General features: G+C 38.7%; 1 protein-coding gene across 1 annotated transcript in view; it reads left to right on the top strand.

The window, feature by feature from the left end:
* LRP1 (LDL receptor related protein 1) overlaps positions 1–23,962 on the top strand; it is a 321,609-nt gene that overhangs the window by 164,050 nt on the left and 133,597 nt on the right. The window contains exons 8-10 of the mRNA XM_026673900.2: positions 8,297–8,459; positions 21,878–22,100; positions 22,978–23,167. Of these exons, the coding sequence (XP_026529685.1) occupies positions 8,297–8,459; positions 21,878–22,100; positions 22,978–23,167 (576 nt within the window). The remainder of the gene's footprint in view (positions 1–8,296; positions 8,460–21,877; positions 22,101–22,977; positions 23,168–23,962) is intronic.

The following is a 23,962-nucleotide window of genomic DNA, read 5'->3' as shown; positions in this document are numbered from 1 at the left end:
TCACACTTATGACCATTGCAGCATCCCCATGACCAGGCATTTGGCAACTGGAATGTATTTATGACAGTTGCACTCCTGGGGTTATGTGATCACCATTTGTAACCTTCTCACCCTGCTTCCAACATGCAAAGCCAATGGGGAAAGCCAGAATAGCTTAATGTCCACACAATTCACTTAATAAGTGTAGTGTTTTTCTTAACAACCATGGCATAATGTCATAAAATGGGACAAAACCCACTAAGCAACCACCTTGCTTAGCCAATGGAAATGTTGGGTTCAATTGTGGTCATAAGTTGAAGATATCTTTTCTTGGAAGATCTTTCTCGCTTTGGTGCCTTCCAGCTTCAAATTCTTAGCCAACTTGGCTGTAGCTGGAGGTCACCAGCCTGGGAAAAACTGTAAGTTGTTATAGCGCTAAAAGAGATTGGATAAGGTGGATTTATAAAAACTTATTAGGATGACTTTGGCCAGCTGTTCTGTCTTCATCCAACTATTTCACAGGGTGTTCTTTTGATGAAAAACAAATTGGATGAAGGAGTGTGATATCTGTGGTCTTCAGCTTCTGGAAGGAGAGATACAAACCTAATAAACAGTAATAATTTCAGACTTGAAATGTTAGGCTTATCAACCCTTCTGTCTGACCTAAGTGCAGTACATAAAATTATCCATTACAATGTCCTACCCATCAATGACTACTTCAGCTTCAACCACAACAATATGCGAGCACACAATAGATACAAATTCAAGGTAAACCGCACAAAACTCATTTGCAGGAAATACGATTTCAGCAACAGATTGGTCAATGTCTGGAATACTCTACCTGACTCTGTGGTCTGTGGTTTCTTCCCAAAACCGCAAACAGTTTAACCTCAGACTGTCTACTGTTGACCTCACTCCATTCCTAAGAGGTTTGTAAGGGGTGTGCATAAGCGTGCCAACGTGCCTACCTGTCTTAATGTCCCCTTTTATTCATATCTATTTCATATATTAATAATCATGTGTGTGTGTGTGTGTGTGTGTGTGTGTGTGTGTGTATACACACACATATATATAAATAAATCAAATGCTTGATTGACAAAATAAATAAATAAAGTATCTAATAGGGATGCATAATAATCTGGATTCCATAGGAAAAGGTTATTTGTAGTGTGCAACCACTCTTGTGGGCAAGCTATGTCTTTCCCTGGGCTTTAGGATCTCAAGAAAAGATATATTGATTTACAGAAGTGTCAGCAGGCGCATTGACACACAAACCTTCTCTTCTTTAGATCTGAATTACACAATTCTGATATCTATTTCTATAGGGAACAGATCTGATCTCCTGTGAGAAGCAAAAGTGTAGGATTTCCTGTCCTGAGTCTACTTTAAACAATTAGAAGCAACATAGGGAAACATAGCTGGACTTTGAACAACTTTTGAAGTTGCCTGGATGCCTATTTTTAATTGCCCTGTGATTCAGTCTGAAGTTTTGTATTACACTACAGTTATCCCGATAAATGGGCATGACTGTGCAGAAAAAAATGTTATTTTATCCATAAAGAACAATTCATAGTAGGAAAAAACCTCTTGGTTCTGATATTTTTATACCTAGCAAACAGAGATTGGCATGCCTACATGTCCTTCTGAAATATTTTAAAGTTGCCAGAGGAAAAGTCATTTGCAACCAGTCTAGGGAGGTTTTATTTTATTTATTGGAAAGCCACAGATAATAACAATAACTTTGTCCTTAACATCAATAAATCCAAGGAGCTTATAGTGGACTATAGAAGGAACAGATCAGACATCCAGCCCTTGCTTATCAATGGAGACCGAGTGGAGCAAGTGGCCAGTTTTAAGTTTCTGGGTTTTATCATAAAAGAGGACCTGACCTGGGGCATTCATATTGCAGCCCTGGTCAAAAGGGCCCAGCAGAGATTATACTACCTGAGACTTCTCAGGAAACAACAACTGAATGAAAAACTGCTGGTGACCTTCTACCGCTGCACCATAGAGAGTATTTTAACTTACTGCACCGGTGTATGGTTTGCCAATTGCACAGTGTGGTAGATAGCACAGCGCTCCAGAAGGTTAACATAATTGCCGAGAAGATCATTCTTTGCCCTCTCCCCTCTGTGGAAGAGCTTTATAGTTCCCGATGCCTTAAGAAAGTTCAAAACATTCTCAAAGATTCATCTCATTCCTGGGCACCCTTTTTTTGAACTATTACCTTCTGGCAGATGTTACAGGGTAATAAAAACAGGGACAAATAGGCTGAAAAACAGCTTCTATCCAGAGCAGTAACTGTATTGTATTCTACTGTATAGTGCAATATTAATGCAATATCAGGGGTTTTCAATTCAATGGTATAGAATGTGAATGATGTGTGTTTGTGTTTTATTTTTATAGTTATAATGTTCACTGAAGATGGCATTTAAATTCATTGTATGAGGTGCAGTGACAATAAAGTAAACTAAACAAAAATAATCTGCAGAGACTCCAGCAAGCAGGGCTGTCTAACATAGAAATTGTCTTTATTGTTGAAGGGAATTTTTAAATGACTCCGTTTTGTCAAAAGCACAGTCTCTTAGGAGGCCAGTATCCATCACTTGTCTCTCAGTCTCTGATCAAATTCAAAGTCAACTCTTTTTATTTATTGGATGTGCTGCTGTCAGACAGAAGCCATACATGACAATTATGACAGTTGTGTCAAAGAGGGCAGTTGCTGCTTTGGGAATTATGGTTTTATGTTTGCCTTTTGTGATTTGGGTCACCATATTGTAGCAAAGCAATGAACAATATCTTCTTTCTGGCTGTGGTCAGAATAATTTACAAGAAGGCTCCTCTCAAGAAAGGGGTGGGCTCAAGAATTGGCCAAACCAGAAAGGGGATAAGGATTTGAAAGCAAAATAAAATAGCTAAGAATACTTTAAAAAAAAATTAGACCAGTTTCTTCCCTTCAGAAGCCTGAGTGAGACAGGATGGTATGGAATGAGAAAGAAAAACAGAAAGAGGCCTTTTAATGGGTTCAAATTCCATTACCAGATGTTGACAACTCTGATGGAGTTGCACAACATAGACAGACAGGGTGAGCGATAGTTAGGCAATGGGTTGTACATAGGATGCTACTTGACTTTGGTGTTACAAAAGCAAATCTTAACCCTCTAACAACCCTGTATCCAATTATTCGAAGACTGTTGAATAGATTGTATTGATGATGAGATTGTCTTGCATATTGCAGACATGACCTGTTAGGCATCCACGATCCTTCACTGGAGGTTTTCAGAAATAGACTGGACAGCCATTTGACTTGCAGAGTATAAGATTCCTGCCTTGAGCAGCGGGTTAGAGTAGAAGATCTCTGAGATCCCTTCCAGCCCTATGATATTTTATGCCTTTACAGTATACATACCAGAAGGTTTCTCATGCCGTACTGCCTCTCCTGTTTTAGAATTATTTCCCATCTGGTTTTTAAACCCATTTCAATATAGTTTTCACAAATCTGCTATCCCCCACATATGAATCCTGATTAATATGCTTCATGTTCTGTGGTTGGGGAATTTAGAAGTTATTAACAAATATATTTGAATAATATTCTGGTTCTTACTTTAGAACAGGACTAGGCTACTTCCAAGTTGTATAGGTCCCTAAATCTGATTTCTTTAGGACAAAATCCTGTTGGGATTACAAATTGAATGACGTTTATTGCTTCCCTCCCCCCCCATAAAGTGGATAGCAACTGGGACATCTAAAGTTTAGTAGTCAGTTAAATATGTGTGTAGTACATCTCATCAAGGGACTAAGAATCATTACTGAACATCGGATAAATCACTGAATGGAGTTGTGCACTGTAGTAAATTTAGTCTATGTCATTAAAAATGTATTTTGACTTAGGGATCTTGTCAAATTGAAATGAAGAATCTGTGCAGAGACGAACCCACATTTTGGATCTATTACCAATTCATGTTTTTGATTACAGCCTAAGATTAACGTTTCTAGCTCAGATGAAATATATATGTCAGATATGAAGATAGAAATTATTCTAGACATTGAAACACATTCCTACAGCTTGATTTGCATTTTTTCATATAAGAGATCAGATGATTTTTCCAGCAAAAAGCAAAAAACTGCAGTATATTGTACTACTGAAAATGACAGGGATAGAAATTGAGTAAATATATATGTCAATGTGTGTGATGAAAACCTACGTTTATTTAATATTTTTTCACATTCCTCTTTGTTAGAAAGATCATAAATATTTTATAAGTGTTGGTATTTAAATAACATTTTATGCTTCATTATTTTAAAGAGCATTTAATATAACTGAATTTTTTTAAAAAAAGAAACTCATTTGATTTCCTGTAAAGCACTTATTTCCTATGTGTTTTGAATTACTGAATTTTAATCCCCCAATTGGTCATCAAGAAGCATTACAGCAGGTGGCAGAAATAGGAATATCTTGCCTAATACATGCATTCTTACAGATTTATTATTTTCACCAAATTAATTGCCTGTCTTGATGCTGAGGCTTCTTATAAGCATAAATCCTTTCCTGTCCCCCCCAAATAATTTTAAAATATGTAGAAATACTAGTCAGTGAAAGAGGAGACATCCAAGTCATTTTAACAGATTGCTTCAACGTGAAATATCCTCACTATGGCCATCTGACTTCAGCAGCGTCTCTTTTGGCCTGCCAAGAGTATTCCGTGAAGTAACCAGTTGATGCCAGGAATTAGCAAAAAGAAAACCAGTTAAAAGAAAGAAGTTTTGTTTTTTTTAAAAAAATTGTTTTCAGTGGAGCCTAATTGAGGGCAGTAGTCTGTTCTATGGGAACAGAGCACCCTAGAAGGACAACAGAAGAATTGGCCTTAGAATACCACATTGGGAATGCAGTTTTTTCAAGGGTGTTTTATTTTGGAGAATAAGGAACAGGGTCTTGGGGAGTATGAGGAGGGGAGGGGAGGTTGGGATGATTCTTAAAAAGCTAAAAAGGGAGTGCCTTTAATGGGCCCAAGATGAAGCAGGGCAGGCTGAAAGGAGGAGAGTAAGAATGGGTGGTTGAATTGCATAATCTTCATTCACATCTCAACAATTTGAGCCCAGTACACCTGGATGATATTTCTCATAATGTAATCTTCTGGTATAGCTGGCTGTTAGTGTTGTGTTCCGCCGGCAGGCTGTGCAGACAATGGCGGAATCGGACAGTGGGGAAGAAAGGGCATCAGTCTGGGAGTCTGGAGAGGACTCGGACGAGGGTCCTGTGTCTGATGCAGAGATGGGGCCAGGATCATCTGGGAGTGTGGGGTGCTGCCTTCAGAGCCTTTGGAGTCTGGCAGCAGCAAGGCAGAGGACCCAGGGGAGCCTGTTCCCAGTGCGCGTGTGCGTAGAGCTGCTAGAAGGCGAGAGCAGCTGAAACAAAAGCGGCAACTCGGGAGTAAGGCTGGGATGTGATTGACCCTCCCATAAGGTATAAAGGACAGGCAAAGGTGGCGAAACCTTTGCAAGAAGCAAAATTGTTCGTTCGTTCAGATTCATTCTTGAAGCTTCTTTGTACTTCAGTTGGTTTTTTTTCCTAGTTCATTGGACGCTTCAGTTATTGCAGCACTTCACAAAAAAGAAAAGTGGGTGCTTACCTCGAGGGACTGTTTGAGATTCATTACCGGCTAGGAATGAAAATAATTCCCAATGTTGCAATAAAACAAGACTTGTTTTTAAAATAAGCGTGTGCATAATTACGGTCTCAGAAGCCTTGGTCAGAACAGTTTGAACTTCTGTGTTACTGTGAAACAGATACATATTTTTAATAGGAAGCTTGCAGGTTTTCATTCAACAGATTTCTATATATTAAGGATTATACAAGGTAGATAGAAGGTCCATACAGAGAGTGGTAAGGACAGCCGAGAAGATGATAGGAAACTCACTCCCTGTTATTCAGGATACTCTTTACAAGCGCTATGTGCTTAGAGCCCGAAGTGCTGTTAGAGATCCCATACACCCACTTCACGGCCTGTTTCTGTTGCTCCCCTCTGGGAGGAGGTTTCAAAGTATTTCTAGCAGGACTACCAGATTCTATAATTGCTTTGTTCCCTATACCATCCATCTGGTAAACTCGCGAGATTCGTTTTTCTCACCATGTACATGTATACATCTGAACTAGACTGTGTGGTTTCTCTGTGTTATGTGGGTATGTGAGCATATGAATAATTTTTATTTATTTGTTTATTTGTTTTCATGTTTATGTAGTGTATATTGAAGGTGGTGACCTTTTGAGAGTTGTGTGCAATAAAATTTCATTTTAATACATGCCTAGTGTACATTTAAAGTGGCAAAAAATTATTCTAAGTCTATTGTATGAAAAGGAAAATTGCAACGCAGGTAGTCCTTGACTTATAGCAATTTGTTTAGTGATTGTTTGAAATTACAGCGCTACTGAAAAAAAGTGACATTACTGTTTTTCACACTTACGACCATGGCAGCATCCCCATAGTCACGTGATCAAAATCCAGACATTTGGCAACTGGTTAATAATGGTTGCAGTGTCCCAAGGTCATGTGATCACCCTTTGTGACTGCCTGACAAGCAAAGTCATTGGGGAAGTCAGATTCACATCAGCCATATCACTAACTTAACAACTGCAGTGATTCACTTAACAACTGTGGCAAGAAAGGTCATAAAATGGGGCAAAATTCACTTGACAAATGTGTCACTTAACAATAGAAATGTTGGACTCAACTGTGGTCCTAAGTCGAGGACAACCTATAGTTTAAAACTGGTATATTTCAGCCAAATACTAACCATGGTTAGGAAAGGAGAATGTGGGAGACACATTTCATTGCTCACCTATCTTACACAACTTGGAAATCCCAGTCTGAGGTAGCCTGGTTTAAAATGCTGTCTAAATATGGCCATACTAATTCTGAGTGGAGAAATTTTGCATTTAATTACATTAATACTCTAAGCCATCTGTAAAGTGTAAAGAGCATGGCAACCCAAAGTTGATTAAAAACATGGTCCATGTCCATGTCATGTTTTTGAAAAGGGTGTTTTGATGAAGACAGCTATGATCAAATTACCTGAGCTGGAAAATGCAGAATTAAAACATTCCGAATGAAGAAGAATCTTCATTTGGGACTGATTTCTGATATCAGAATACTTCCTCACTAATAATACTCACTTGGATACTTAACACTAATATGTTAAGGTGAAACCTTTTGTTAATTTGTTAGAACTCTCCATCCCAGCAGTCTGAAGTAAAGAACAGTTGCTCATTTGCCTATTTCTGAAAATGTTTCCATCTTGGTTTTAGAATGCTGATCAGGGGTGGGATTCTACAGGTTCGCACCTATTTGCTAGAACCAATTGTTGACATTCTAAGCAGTTCGGAGAACCGGTTGTTAGAAGAAATTACTGGCCTAATCCTGTAAGGAAGGCAGGAAGGAAACATTCTGGTGTTGCTTACAGAAACTGCCTCTCCGTTAACCCTTATTACATTCTTGGCAGGACTGGGCTTCCTATCTCAGTCTCTGGAGTTTTTTTCCCCTCCTTTGCTGGTACTTTGCTTGTGTGCTGTGACCATTCAAAGTTACAATGGCACTAAAAAAATGACTTATGACCGTTTTTCACACTTACGACTGTTGCAGCATCCCCACAATCATGAGAGGCCAGGCGAGGAGATGTATGCCTTGATGTGAGTGATGTTGAGTTGGCCACGCCCAGCCAGTCACATGACCACCAAGTTATGCCCACCAACTAAGCCACGCGTACAGAACTGGTTGTTAAAAAAATTGAATCCCACCCCTGGTTTCTGTAAGCAACACCAGAATGTTTCCTTCCTGCCTTCCTTACAGGATTAGGCCAGTAATTTCTTCTAACAACCAGTTCTCCGAACTGCTTAGAATGTTAACTGGTTCTAGCAAATAGGTGCGAACTGGTAGAATCCCACCCCTGGTTATAACTGTAAATTTAACCTCTTTCTCGAATGTTACAAGACTCCTCTTACTATAATTTATCCTATCTAATTGTTAAAACCATAGATAATAAATTCATTTTTAAAAATTTTTACACAAAAAGTCCATAAGGGATTTTGAGTTTTGAAACATCTGATGACGGACCAAGACTTTTCAAAATCTGTTTTCCCAAAGAACCATCTACAATCTGAATTATTGCTTGCTAATGTGTAGCATCTCTTTATTCATATGTCTGTTCATACGGCATAGATTCATGTTTCATCATTTTCAAGAGGTTTGATTCCTGAACTTCTACGGAAGTTTTAACTTATCTTTCTTTTATCTTATCTTTCTTTGTATTTTTTTTTCATTAGATGTGGAGCAAATGGCTATCGACTGGCATACTGGCAACTTCTACTTTGTGGATGACATTGATGACCGGATATTTGTCTGCAACAAGAGCGGGGTCACCTGTGTTACGCTGCTTGACTCAGAACTCTACAATCCTAAAGGCATAGCACTGGATCCAACAATGGGGTGAGAATCCATATATGTACTTTTATATGAAAGTTTAATTGGTTTCCTCCTTTGTTTTTTCCCCTGGATCCCAGAGTTCCTAAATGCCTTTTAGTCTGTTGGTTAATGATATCAAATGCCAGTTTAGTCCAAACTAAAACTTTTTGAATCCTGATTTACTTGCAGATGAGGGGTCTGGTTTGGTATGCCAACTGATATTTGGGTAGAGGAACAGGAAGTCAGTCTTCCCGGTGACTTCCTACTGCCAAGCTAGACTTGTGAGCTGAGAGCACACTAGAGCAGGGGTCCCCAACCGCCGGTCCGCGGAACAAGTCTTACCGGGCCGCTGGTTGCTGGGCGCCGCCATCTTTTTGGTAAAAAGTGCTTCCGGTGAGCTTTTCGGGTAGAAAGCTCACCGGAAGCACTTTTCATCAAAAGATGGCGGCGCCCAGTTGATGCCGGGCCGGGCCGCGGTGCCCAGCTGATGCCGGTACCGGGCCGCGGCGTCAAAAAGGTTGGGGATCACTGCACTAGAGCATTCACCAAATATTTAAAAGGGACTTCTCCACCAAATAAAAAAGGGAAAAAAGTGTGCAATTTTGTTTCAAGGTCTGTTATTATTCTATCATTAATATTTACCAACAAAATGCTAAATGGCTTGAGAGTATCTCATTCTTTATTTCTGTCTCGGCATCCTATGATCTTCATCAAGGATTCTTTGTTAGTTAATTTTATCAAACGAGGCAAGGCAGATGGCTGAAAGAAAGATATTTTAATGGTGGTATAGAATGGAGTCTTTTTCTCCACTGCTAGTTGCCATAGAAGAAATTGTTAACATTTTCTTTTGGCATTATGAAAATGCTTTTATTGTAATGTTTTATTGTGATTTTACCCCTCTTACGGTATTCTTTGTTGGGTTTTGTCTTGTTTAGCTTTATATGATATATTTCTCATTGATGTACATCACTTAAAGAAACTATGCAACTGCTTGCAGTATTTAGCTGACCTTGACTGATCTTAAAAAGTACAGGTGAAACTCGAAAAATTAGAATATCGTGCAAAAAATGAATCTGGTGCTCTTAACACATATATCCTGGTTGTACAGTTTTTAAATTGTTATTTGTTTTAATTTGTTTTATATTGTTATTTGTATACATCTTTTGGTGTTGTTTAGTTGTATGTTGTGAAAGAGCACCTTATTTCGTTGTTCTCAGGTTCCTGAGCACAATGACAATAAATTTATCATATTTATCTTATTTAATCTTATTTAAAACTTCATTTATTTCAATAATGCAACTTAAAAGGAAAGTTGAAACTAATATATGAGATAGACTCTTTACATGCAAAGCAAGATAGTTCAAGCCGTGATTTGTCATAATTTTGATGATGAAAGCTCATGAAAACCCCAAATCCACAATCTCAGAAAATTAGAATATTACATGCAATCAATAAAAGAAGGATTGTACATAGAACAATATTGGATCTCTGAAAAGTATAAACATACATATGTACTCAGTACTTGGTTTGGGCCCCTTTTGCAGCAATTATTGCCTCAATGCGGCGTGGCATGGAAGCTATCAGCCCATGGCACTACTGAGGTGCTACGGAAGACCAGGATGCTTCAATATCGGCCTTCAGCTCCTCTGCATTGTTCGGTCTCATGTCTCATCTTTCTCTTGGCAATGCCCCATAGATCCTCTATGGAGTTCAGGTCAGGCGAGTTTGCTGGCCAATCAAGCACAGTAATCCTATGGTCATTGAACCAGGTTTTGGTGCTTTTGGCAGTGTGGGCAGGTGCCAAGTCCTGCTAGAAAATGAAGTCAGCATCCCCATAAAGGTCATCTGTTGAAGGAAGCATGAAGTGCTCTAAAATCTCCTGGCAGGTGGCTACGTTGACCCTGGACTTAATGAAGCACAGTGGACCAACACCAGCAGATGACATGGCTCCCCAAATCAACATAGACTGTGGAAACTTCACACTGGACTTCAAGCATCTTGCAGTGTGTGCCTCTCCATTCTTCCTCCAGACTCTGGATCCTTGGTTTCCAAATGAGATGCAAAAGTTGCTCTCATCAGAAAAGAGGACTTTGGACCACTGAGCAACAGACCAGGTCTGTTTTTCTTTAGCTCAGGAGTGGCTTGACAAGAGGAATATGACATTTGAAGCCCATGTCCAGGATCCGTCTTTGTGTGGTGGCTCTTGATGCACTGACTCCAGCCTCAGTCCACTCCTTGTGAAAGTCCCCAACACTTTTGAATGGCCTTTTCCTGACAATCCTCTCCAGGCTGTTGTCATCCCTGCTGCTTGTGCACCTTTTTCTTCCACACTTTTCCCTTCCACATAACTTTCTATTAATGTGCTTTGATACAGCACTTTGGGAACATCCAACTTCTTTTGCAATTACCTTTTGCGATTACCTTTTGAGGCTTTCCCTTCAATGATGGTTTTCTACACAACTGTCAGGTCAGCAGTCTTTCCCATGATTGTGATTCCTACTGAACCAGACTGAGAGACCATTTAAAGGCTCAGGAGCCCTTTGCAGGTGTTATGGCTTTATTAGCTGATTAGAGTGGGACACTTTGAGCCTAGAATATTGATCCTTTTCACAATATTCTAATTTTCTGAGATTGTGGATTTGGGGTTTTCATGAGCTGTAAGCCATAATCATCTCAATTATGCCACATCACGGCTTTAACTATCTTGCTTTGCATGGAGCTCATATATTAGGTTCACCTTTTAAGTTGCATTACTGAAATAAATGAACTTTTGCACGATATTCTAATTTTTCTAGTTTCACCTGTAAATGGATCAGACTTTGCTAATGCTTGCCTAGAAGACTACCAAAAAATCCCAGGGCAGTAGCCAGATTGGGAATTTGGGAAAAAACCATCCTAGAAGAAAGCAAACCACCTTTGTATTATTGCCCAGAAACTACTTGGCTGTATCCATATGATCACTAGGAACAGAGAACTGCAATTATGGGATGATTTTGGAAGACACTTTTTAAAATTAGGAGTACAGTACAGGAAAAAAGGTTCTACAATGGACGTTTTCCTAACTCCATATAATAAATCCTGACTTAGAAATGTCATCAGCCTGTCATGCTGATGTCAATTTGGATGCCACAGTTTAAGAAAGATTCAGAGAAGCTAGAAGAGTTCTGAGAAGGGCAACAAAAGCGATGAGGGATCGGGAAAGTGTGACCTATAAAAGAGTTGAAAGAGTGCATACGTTTAATCTTGAGAGAGATCACTCTGTAGAAGCATTTTTCAACCAAGTACAGATAGTTCTTGACTTATGACCCCAACTGAGCCTAACATTTCTGCTGCTACGCGAAACATTTGTTAAGTGAATTTTGCTCCATTTTACGACCTTTCTTGCCACAGTTGTTAAGTGAATCACTGCAGTTGTTAAATTAGTAACACTGTTGAATCTGGTTCCCCCACTGACTTTGCTTGGCAGAAGATTGAAAAGGGATTACATGATTCCGGGACTCTGCAACTTTCATAAATACAAGTCAGTTGCCAAGCATCTGAATTCTGATTACATCACCACGGGGATCCTGCAATGGTTGTAAGGCTGACAAACAGTCATATCCCCCCCCCCTTTTTTTTAGTGCCGATGTAACTTTGAACAGTTATTGAATAAACTGTTGTAAATCAAGGACTATCTGTAGAAGGTTGTCACCTACAAGAAGTTCAGGATTTATTTCCACTTATTTCTAGAGTGCAGGATGAGAAATAATGGATTTAGATTACAGAGTAGCAGATTACAAAATCTATATTGGAAAAGTTTGGTGCTGTCCTTCATTGGACATATTTAAGAAGTTTATACCAGTGGTGGGATTCAAATTTTTTTACTACTGGTTCTGTGGGCGTGGCTTGGTGGGCGTGGCTGGGGAAGGATATTGTAAAATCTACAGTCAGAAGTGGTATTTACCGGTTTTCTGAACTACGCAAAATTTTCGCTACCGGTTCTCCAGAACTGGTCAGAACCTGCTGAATACCACCTCTGCACAGGATCATTTGCTTATCTCATCAAAGCCCCACATAATAAGGCACGCTTCCAACAGGGAGGGTGTGAGGAGGTGGAGGTGGAGGTAGAGGAGGTGAATACCACCTCTGATTTATACATACATCTATGTGGGATATTTTAATCTGTTTTTCTGTACTAAGTAGGAAGTTGAACTCAATGACATAAAAGGTCAGTGTCCACCTCTGTCCCTCCATGAGCCATGAGCTTTGAATGTATTTCATCTGCAGGGCCAAGGAGAGGAAATAGATGGAGGTTTAAGTTCTCTCCCTCCCACTTGCCATTTGAAAGGAAATTGCTGAATTGATTTAAGCAGCCATTGTACCTGTTGATAAGCAGAATGCTCTTCATTGGATTGTGTGCGATTCAAATGGTTGTAATGTTTTCCAAATGAAATTACAGAGATAATGCCGTGCTTTTCATTTGATGGAAATCTTTGCTTTTGCTGGAGACCCCTACAGCTGAATTGTTCTTGTCAGGCTCTTCCATTCTTTTTGCCTATATCAGATTAGATGGAAGTCGTAGTTTCTTAGAGCTCTTTGTTTCCAACTGCATCTTATTTCTTTTGAATATTATTCTTTCTCATTTCTTTATACTTGCTATACTTGCTTCTTTTGTTTTTCTTTCTCCTTTTTCATTCTCTCCTTTATTTGTTGCTGTTGGTGGTCTTGAAGGCCTTCCTCCATACTGCCTGAATTATGACAGCACATTTCCTCTGATTCTTCAAAACTTTGTTTTGAAAGAAAGAGTATACTGAACTTTATTGTCAAACCTCCAATAAAGCTACTTATCTTATTTGAGAGTATTGCTTCTCAAAAGGGCAGAAACTGCCCAGACTGTTTTTTTTTTACAGGACATAGATTTATTTTTGGCATCTAATAGGATATCTAATTAATCTTTGGTATTGAAATGTCAGCTTGATCTTGAGAAACTGTACCTGCATAATTTGCCTTGAAATTTTGGTATCATATTGAAGAGAAGTTAGAGCAAAAGAAAGGAAGCTTACTAGTATTAGTGTTGAAGATATTACAATTTGTCATTCTCATAATGTAACACAGAACACTGAGATTGTGCCTTGCAATTCATCATGCCCATATAAGGCAGATCAGTCCTATAATTAAGATCTCATCTTGGATTGTGACATTGATAGGCTTAGCTCCAGATCACACCTCTAACCCAACTGTTGTGCTTGGACTACATGTCCAAGAGTCACCTTTGGAAGGAGAAAGATCCGAAACTGATTGTGTCTATATAAGCAACCATTCCATATTGTTCCATCTTCTCTTCACTCCCCAAAGAGTATATAGCAGGTCAATATAGAATAAGCACAGCCTAATTGGTTTTGTTGCTTTGGTATGGTCATGTACATATTATATCAACCTATTTATGATACTTCAGTGTGACTCATTTAACAACCATTGTAAAAATGGTCATAAAATTGGGTCCAGTCATGTGCTGACCCTCTTAGTGACTGAAATTTCAGTCCCAGTTGTGATCATAAGTTAAGGGCTACCTACCTCAAAGGGAGTAGGTTCACTATTTTGCAGTTGTGCAGCTTGTTTACAGGATTACAGCCATCATCTAAGCCTCACAAATCTGTATTACGTTGAACACAATTATTGTGCCTTCCTCTTTCAGCTCCCTCTGTCAAATGAATTATTGTGGAGGCCTGGATAAAGAGGGCAAAAAATTGAATGGATTAGAAAGAAGCATCTCCTCTGTGCAAGCCTTATTTCTTAATATGATGATTGATCATGTATTCTACCTACTGCCTTTTCTGTGGGAACAGGTGGCTTCATTTTATTCCTATGTAGTTGAAGAGCAGTCAGTTTTCCATAGCAAAGCACTGTGACTATGCAGATGTAGATTTGGCAAGGAAAGTAGTAGTGACACCGATTGGTAGTCACACAGAATTTGTGTTCCTATAGACTTTTCCTTGAATCTGAAGCCAGATTTAGATCTTTCCTTTGAACAGAGAATTGTTTTGGGCTGAAGCTTGTAGCTATGGAACTTTATTATATTGTCCTTGGCATTCCTCGCTGTAGTTTTGGCCATTCACCACCAGATTAAGATCCCAGCAAATAAGTGGTGACAAATTTTCCTGGTTCCACCTGAGAATGTGATAGTGGTTTGTTGAGTTTAACCTGTAATCTGTAATAAGGGCTACTTTTCCACCCAATGGATGAATCTGATCGCCTCTGTCTTCAGATAAACCTTGCTAAGGAAGAGAGACTTAAGCGTGGTTCTCCAAGGCTCAAACAATGGGAGCATCTGTTTTCAATATCTCAATATTTCACTGGCTGAAGGGAGATGAGGTTTTTTTTCATTGGGAAATCTGTACATCATGCTGTCCAAAATAATAGCCTGCCATTAAAAAGAGATCAGACTGAGTTGCAGGGGTTACCACTGTAGACATTTACACAAATCTTGTTCTAAGGCTTCAGTTTTGCTTTGCATTAAGAAATTAATATTTTCAATTTAAGATGTTAGATTATATTGAATTATACTATTCATATTGTTTGGTAGTTATATACAATATGCTGCCCAGAGCCCAGTGAATTGAATGAGAGATCCAATGAAGGTCCTTCTTATCACTGTCCATTCATGAATATCCTAATTCTAGTCAATCGTTTGAGTCAGCACAACAGTATTATAAATGGGAGACTGAACAAGGCCATTGTGCACAGTCTATTTTGAGAGTGAGGATATTGTGGTCTCATTTTGCCACCCTAGTCAGCTCTCAATACATAGATTTTGCAGGAGAGTAGAGATGGTCACAGTCCAAAGATGCGAGCTGGAAAGTGTTCAATTCAGCATTTTTGGCAGCTCAGTTTTCAGATTATTGTTTTTAAAGAATAAGTTAAAAGCTACATTGCAGTTGCATATTTTAATCATTACCCAACAATAGCAATATTTCTATGCTTGTGTGAGTTCTGTAGGGTTGCGGTGACAAAGAAATATGCTTAATAAGTAAATAAAACATTTTTCTCCCCTAAAATGTTTCTAGTTTCTTTTTATAAATGTAGTGTTCAGATCTCATTTAGAAGAGTAGATTTAATTATTTTCACGTCAGATAGTGAAACCTATATATAGATGTTTCGTTACACAAACTATGAAAAAAACAACACTATAATACATAGAAATCTCAGAAACAATGGAAGGATTGTTACTGCCACACAGCATCACCTTAGCATGCAAACCAACTAAAGCCCTCCAAAACATCTTAAGGAAAACCCAAAGTCTCACTTCTATTGTGTAGGAGGGTACTGCTGCTGAAAGGAACACGCTAATTAGTAAAATACTAAGAAAATATTTTGAAAAACACTTATCTCCGAGACTATGTAGGAGACATCTTCCTATTCTGAACTGACCCAGACTTCTGCATGTTTTCTCCTTCTCTCTCTCATCTTTAAGATAACATTTTGGTGGGTACCCAAAAACCCCTCATTACTTAGGAGGCCAGAACAACCCCTGGCTTGTGTAGCAAGTGGCAGCTTCTGGAGAGTATACAGTGGCCTGTTTGGAGCTTCAGTCTGTTTATCTCATACACTAGGGAACCTCCAACTCTGGAGCAAACCCCGCCAACTTTCAAGGACATTTAAAGCATTTGGAAAGATATCAGCACAGCTTAAATGTATTTGCTATCTTCCCTGCCTAGAGGGATTTTCAACCTTTGGAATGAACTGTTTTTCAAGTTTGTTTTTTAAGAGAGTTGATTTCAACAGATTTGTTTACTTCCCAACTATAGTTATTGATCTTTATGTGGAATACCTCTATTTTCTCAAATCTCATAGTTTAAAAAAAACATTCTGCATCTTTTGATAGTGATTCTAATCCCTTCCTGGAGTTGTTTATGTTAATGATTAAACCCTTTAAACCTCTACCATCTTGTGTCCTTCATTTATTGGAAAACAATCTTTTGGTTGTTATTACACCTACAGGGCTACAAGTTTTGTGCTGTAAGGACAGACCCATCTTATATGATTTTCCAAAAAGGGAAGTGTATAGGGGAAATGGGATACACAGCTGTGTAATTTATTCCCTTGCCCCCAAAGGTATTGCAGAATAATCACTGCTCCCAGTTCAATTTATCAAGATCTGTCTTGCCTCAAGAATCTAATAGATAGAGAAAAAATGCATAAAAATGTGAAATAACCAGTATCACAGGTTAATGAACATATGAATAAATTCTAGTCGCCTTAATAGTTTTGCCTTAAAAAATATTTTCTTCTTCTTCCTTGCTTCAGAAAGATGACTGGAAAATCGGTTGCAGCTACATGGCTCATGTCAAAATTGAGATTGTCAGTGATAAATTAAAAAACTGTGAAGGAAGGAATGAGAAAGCCTTAGCAAGTCTTTTTCACCAACTGAAATTGCAAAAATGAGAATTTGTGTTCATTTGAAATTTGGGGTTATATCATATCCAGAGCATTCAAATCGGCCTATCCACATCTTGTGCTTCAGCCAAGCTTCTAATATCATTTAATTTTATTTAAGTCATGTTTGGCAGAGGTGTAAATTATAAAATTCAAATCGTGAAGCTGCAGCATACAGTTTAATAGATGCAAATTGGGATTTCCTCAGTGGTTTTCAAGTCGAGATCGTGTCCAGGTAGAAACCTAAATATACCTAAATACATTTTTTTATGCTTGATCATTTCTCCAAAATCACCACTTTCTCCTTTGAATAATTAATTTAAGTGCTTGTCAGTGCCAAATATATCTGAGTAGCAGCTGCTACAAAACAGCAAGTGTTTCTTTTGCTTAGGGTCCCTTTTTGAATTATCACACAATTAGAAATCTTAGCTGAAATAATTAATTAGCAGAGTTATAGATGTTTCAGAGGGAATAGTAATTTTGTATTCTGAAAACAGTGATAATTTCCAATTTAAATCAGTTCAGTGAGTGATAAAGTTGATAGATTATAGGGCTTATCTTTAATGTACTTCACAATATCCAGGGGACTGGATGGAGAAAACTTCTGACTCTATATTCTTCCTAAATCTACACCTGGCAAAAACTCATTATTGCAGAAATTCAATTGCTACAGGATGCTTGATAGGTGATCTTCTGTCTTTTTCTTAAAAGTCTGTAAGATGAATCTGCCATCTTGACCGCCTTCCATTCTCAAATAACCCATATTATTCAGAAATGTCTCTAATAATATATAGGAAAGTCCATTGGCCAAAGAAATATATGGCTACATTCCTGCATTTGTAGGCCATTCATGCATAATCTTTGTGGTCAGAGGTTTCATAAGGAGATGGTGTTCCTTGCATATTGAATGCAGGGATCAATTGCACTTGAGTGCTGACTCTTGTATTTCTTGGCAAATGGAATCATTATGGTCAGCTGTTTGCTTTTGGTGACATGTTACTGTAAAGAGGAAGGAGGTGATAGGGAAACATCTGGATGTTCACTCGTACTTGGTGCAACTGAAAATGTTGATATGACATAAAAAGGGAACTTTTATGGCACATCATTGTATGGGCATTGCATCCATTGGTGGCTGGATATTTGAAGAACTGTTTTGTAAAAAACAAAACAGAGAGAAAGAGAACAGGGAAGTCATCTCGTACAAGAAGTATTAGTCATTACTAAGTGTCTCAATCAGCTCAAGGTTGTTTGTAGATGATACTAACTTGAATACATCTAGGGATTGCCCTTTTTTTGTGCCGGTATGTTGCAATATAAACACCCACACAGGCTGTTCATCTACAGCCAAAGTTTGATTGATTATATCTTGTGTCAATGGAAAAGTTTCTGCATGGTAACCTCAGTGATGGGATTCAAATTTTTTTTACTACTGGTTCTGTGAGCGTGGCTTGGTGGGCATGGCGTGGCTTGGTGGACGTGGCAGGGGAAGAATACTGCAAAATCTCCATTCCCTCCCCACCCCACTAACCTATTTCCAGCTCCATTCTCCTGTGGAGGGCAACAAAAGAAAACCCAGATGATCAGCTGGGGCTTGGGAGGCAGAGAATAGATGAGGGTGAGGCCAGTCAGAGGTGGTATTTGCCGGTTCTCCAAACTACTCAAAATTTCCGCTACCAGTTCTCCAGAACTGCTCCGAACCTGCTGAATATCACCTCTGACTAACCTCATTTGTTTGGTTCTCACTTTTCACTTATCTGTTTCTGTTTAGCTATACTCTATGGTGAGGACCTGCACTTTCCTTGCACATAAAGCCACTGTACTTCCTTCAGATTTCTTCTGAAGACTCAGTTAACATCAATTCTCTTACGAATTTCCATCTCATTTTAAATAGCGTTTTCACTAGCCTGTGGCAGTTTCTAAACTAATCCTGAAAATCTCATTAATCTTTTGTCTGCTTTGCATTTCTCTGCATAAATTAGGTTGCCATAAGCCAGCTCACTGCTAAAGGAACAATGGCATCACTTCTACGATCTGTGCAATACTCACTATTTGGATTGATCCTGCCATAAGGCCCAATAAGACCAGCATGTTGGACACTACAATGCACTTTTGTTATGAATTGTTATGAATTTATCAATTGTTATGAATTTATTATTACTATATTTTTACTCCTTCCCATAATGCTTTTTTCCTCCTCTGTACTATGATGATCTACAAACACATTTTATTATGCAGATGTACCTTTGAGAACATGTTTGAAGATGATAATGATTTGGGAAAACGGTTCAGGGAATGTATTTATCAGTTACAATTTCTCCAATTCAAATCCTGACTGCCTGGATTTTCTTTACTTTGCTTATTCGCCCATAAAGTATGGTTGGACTTTTTGTCCATAGGTGTCTTGGCAGGCCATTTGTCCTTCAGGCTCACATATGTTTATTCACAAATAGATTCAGCGGTGTCCTTGATCTTTATAGAAGAAAAGACATATATACGCCATTGTGTATGAAAGGGCAAGGGAGGACAGGAGGAAGACAGAATAATGATGGGGATGGGAAGGACGTTCAGCATAATTGCATTTTGATGCATTTCTCTGGTATTTCATTATGCTAAATGTGAGGACCACATCTACATGGTTGTAATTATCTGCCTTCTGAGATTTTGTTCCCAAAGACATTGTCATTTTTCCTTTAACACAACACGTGGATGCTTATATATTCACAGCATTATGTTTTGGTCTTATTGTTCTGTACATAGTTAATATTCAGGGGGGGCCCTTTCCAAATTTGCTTCCCCCGTTGCAGCCTAAAAGATAGCAGTATTTGGAAATGGCTTCATGTACGCACCATTGACTGCCATCTAGTGTTTATTCTGTCTTTTTCTCTCTTAACTCATTTTTGCCACACACACCCATCTTTGAATGTGCTCCTAAATTTTAGTCATGGAGAGAGGAGGGATAGCTACTTTTAATTTTCCTTGGCTGTTGGTTATAGCAATTTCATTTTGATTCTCGCTTATGAAAGCTGGATGGCTTGTCTTCTGGAGCGGATCAACCAAAAACTCCTGTTCTACTTTCCTTTCTTCGCTGACTACCTTCCCAGCCAGCTCCCAAACGCTAAAAGCATGACTTGATACATCTGCCGATAATGAAATTTGTGGAGCTTCTTCCCCAATAGATGAGTTCAGGATTGCAGCCTGTAGAACATAGAAGCAAGGCAGTTGGTCTCAGAGTAAGGTTGTAATCTCAACAGCCAGAAACAAAATCGCATTGGATTCAATAGGACTTCTTTTGGACTGCTCAGTTTTTTAAAACTATAAAGCTTATAAGGGCTATAAAGCTTATACGTTTATTATAAGGACTGAACACCCAACTGCAGACAAGCTTTTAAAAAAATCAGTATGTAACTTGCTTTCTCTGCGTATAAAGAGTATTTGCATATTAAATATGAAAAATTGGTTTAGCCAAATGCAGCTTAATCTATTTCTTCAATAGCTAAGGAGGCTGGAGATATAACATCCCCCCCCCCCCTCCAAAGCCTTAGCTCTACCACCTGAGTGGATAATTCCCTGATAATTCCCTGACTTCCGTGAAACTTCGTACAAAGCAGCTCTGTACCACTAGTAATTAAAAAAAAACACAAATACACAAGCATATTATTTAAGCAGCCACCCTACTGCCTCCAGATACTTTGGCATACGGGTCCTAGAATTCCCAGCCAGCATAAATCTTGGCCACAGTCCCTGGAAGTTGTAAGGCCAACCCATCTAAGGGACGTGACATTGGAGAAATCTGATTTAAAAGTACTGGTTGGAAGAAAATTCTTGCCCTGGAAGCACTTGGGAAAGATGCATATACTTCAGATATGACTTGAAGAATCATGATCCACTAGTAGAAAGGATAGCTTTGAAGCGAGTTCTACTTTTCAGCTGTGTCCTATATCTGCATTTAATCAAAAGATCCAACCGAGTATAGAGTTCCAATTCACACAGGGTTGCAACCCAGCAGTGCCTTTTGTATATATTTACATAGAAATGCACGGAACTTTTTTGTTTTTCTTTATTTAATTGAAGACTTTCCAATCTAGAGATTTCACGGGTGGTTTAATTAAAGCCTGGGTATTGTAAAAGTCACACAATTTACCTCATGATTTTCACATCTGAGGCAAAATGGAAGTTCTTCCCAGTGTGTGAAATAACACCGTTCAGAATAGAATTCTGCTTTTGTATTATAAAGTGGGAAGCAGTTGCCTTGTAGAGTTGTACAGATTTCCTTTCTTTAGGTGGATGCTAACCCATATCCCAGTTTCTGTTTTTATTTTAAATGTTTGCATGCTTAATGGTACATACACCCACACCCACACACCCACACCCACACCAAGGAATGAGGTGAAAACTACTGTAGCAGTTAGGCCTGAAAACAGAGTTGAGAATGAATGTGTTACTGTATGTATAAATGCGGCGGGAGGGGGGGAGGGACCTATTAAGTATTACTGCTGCTGTTTAGGAACAAATGTACATATTTGATAAGAGTTTGGAGAAAAGCCAGAATTCAGAGTTCTAGCAGATGGAGAAGAAGCAAAGCATAGGCAAGAACCCATTGTCTATTCATTTGTGACAGTGGTTTTTTTTAATTATTTAACTTACATAACACTTTCGATTCTTTAATTTTGGTGTGGTGGTATTTTGCGGGGTGGGGGCTTTAATCTGTGAAAAAAGGGAGAGAAACACAGAAATAAGTAAAAAGTGGAGTTGCACATGTATCACTGTTGCGTATAGAAAATAAAACAGCCTCGGTTTGGAACTACTCATTGGACTTTGACTGCACCAAGATATTATCCATTCTCATTAGATCTATTCAGAGATAGCTTACTGTATAGCATTCACATACGTATATTTGTATGTTTTTATAAATGATTGATAAAGCTAGTTATATGATGCAATTGCTAATCCCCCTTATTTATTTTATGCATCTCCTTTACTTTTCATTTATGTTGGAAGAGCCCCTCATGTCCCTTTTCCTTGCCTTCTAGGAAACTGTTCTTCACTGACTACGGACAGATACCAAAGGTGGAACGCTGTGACATGGATGGGCAGAATCGTACAAAGCTGGTCGACACCAAAATTGTCTTCCCCCATGGAATCACCTTGGACTTGGTCAATCGGCTTGTTTATTGGGCTGATGCTTACCTCGACTACATTGAAGTGGTGGACTATGAAGGAAAAAATCGCCACACAATCATCCAGGGTATTTTGGTGAGTACAACTGGGATCAGGGGACATGGCTCTTGTAGAACATGGATCTTGTGAAATATGCTGTTATGTGCAGCTGTTGAGCCACCCGATACAATCTTTATATTTTGGAATCATCATTGGCAGGGTTTCAAGTTGTATTGAGTATGCAGTCCCAATGCCTTGGCATAACTGTAGCCTGATGAGCAGGATTCTGAACAAATAGACATAAAATGAGAGAGGTGTTTTCCAGATGTTTTATGATATGGCTCTCACAGTCCCTCAGTCCTTCATCATGCTGCTGCCTTAATTTGATGGGGATGGTCCAAAGCTAATGGACCAAGATAGTTAGTCTTCATATTGGGGCTACAGGCACTAAGGAGCTTATAAGTTGTTTGTACAGTGAGAACAATCAATGGAAGGATTTGCTTCCAGAATTTGAGGTTGGTCCAATACTGGAGATTGAGAAGAAATTGAACAACCATTTGTCTGAAATGGTATGAGATTTCCTGTTTTCTCTCTTGGTGAGATTTCCTGTTTGAGTAGGGAGTTGGACTAGAAGACCTCCAAGATCCCTTCCAACTCTGTTATTCAATAGGTATCTCTTCTCTCATACCCTGTTAGGAAAACCTAATTAAAGATTAGTTTAGAAAATAACCAGTTCTTGTTTTGCAACAAAGTACCCGTCTCAGAGGATTGTGGAATGATGGGGGCTTTTAACATAGGGATTATAAATAATATAGAGAATCAATACCGAAGAATTTGAAAAGACTACCTAGTACTTCTTTCTTTTTTTAAAAAAAAAATCTGAATTGTAATGTTTTGAAGCAAAGGAAAACAGATCTTCAGTTCTACCCATTAGCCTCCTCAGTTTTTGTAAAACCACTTTTGTTGTTTGTAGATAGAGCATCTCTATGGCTTGACTGTTTTTGAGAACTACCTGTATGCCACCAATTCTGACAACGCCAACACTCAGCAGAAAACTAGCGTCATCCGGGTCAATCGTTTTAACAGTAGTGACTTCCAAGTGGTAACACGGGTGGATAAAGGTGGAGCTCTACATGTCTATCACCAGCGACGGCAACCCAAAGGTAGATAAGGGAAATCATAATGTCTGGGGATAAGGGAAAAACTCTAATGTGGTTTGTTTGGTTAGCTGCTTGTATAATGTTTCTGTTTGACTTTCGAAGTCTCTTTCATCACTGAGCTCTGTGAAAGGACGTAAAACTGGGCTTTTTTCAGGCAAATGGTCAGGAAAATACAGCTATGTATGCATATGCACCTATTTTTCCACAGGTGTATTTAGCAGAATGATATTCATAATTATAGTCATCCACCAGAATATATGAATATAGACTCCATTTAGACATCTTTCCACCCAAATCTAGCAGAGCATCAGAAGGCTTTGTCCATTATTTGCAATCCATTGATTGTTACTGTGTCAGCTTTTTTATCCCAGCTGTTTTCAGCATGGCCTTATGTAGGGTAACCAGATTTCAGGTCATATCTTGCTCCCTTAGTATCACCAAGATGGCCTCAGCTGTTTCTTTCCCATGTTCTGTTTTCATTCATATCTGCCAGTCACTGTACTTTTAATGTCCCAAGAAGCTGTATAGACATTCCAGATATGTGTTAAGGTCATGCTGTGGAGGAAAGTGATTGACTGCCAATCTGTAGCAGAATGACTGATGGGTCACCCCTAAAAGTGGTTGAACTAGGCCGTGATAGTTTAGAGAAGCCTTTATCACTCTGTTTTTCTGATGCTCTGGACCTCACTTCTGTTTTTATGGAAGCTCTATTATATATATGGTATGTTGATCTGAGTAAAACGTATGAGATGTTTTTCTATGACAGTTTTAGAACAGCTGTTCTGCAATATGTATTTC

Source organism: Notechis scutatus, chromosome 2, assembly GCF_049901735.1.
Source record: "Notechis scutatus isolate UNSWTSFEM ecotype Mainland chromosome 2, rNotScu1.2, whole genome shotgun sequence".
NCBI lineage: Eukaryota > Metazoa > Chordata > Lepidosauria > Squamata > Elapidae > Notechis > Notechis scutatus.
This window is presented reverse-complemented; position numbering and strand designations above follow the sequence as displayed.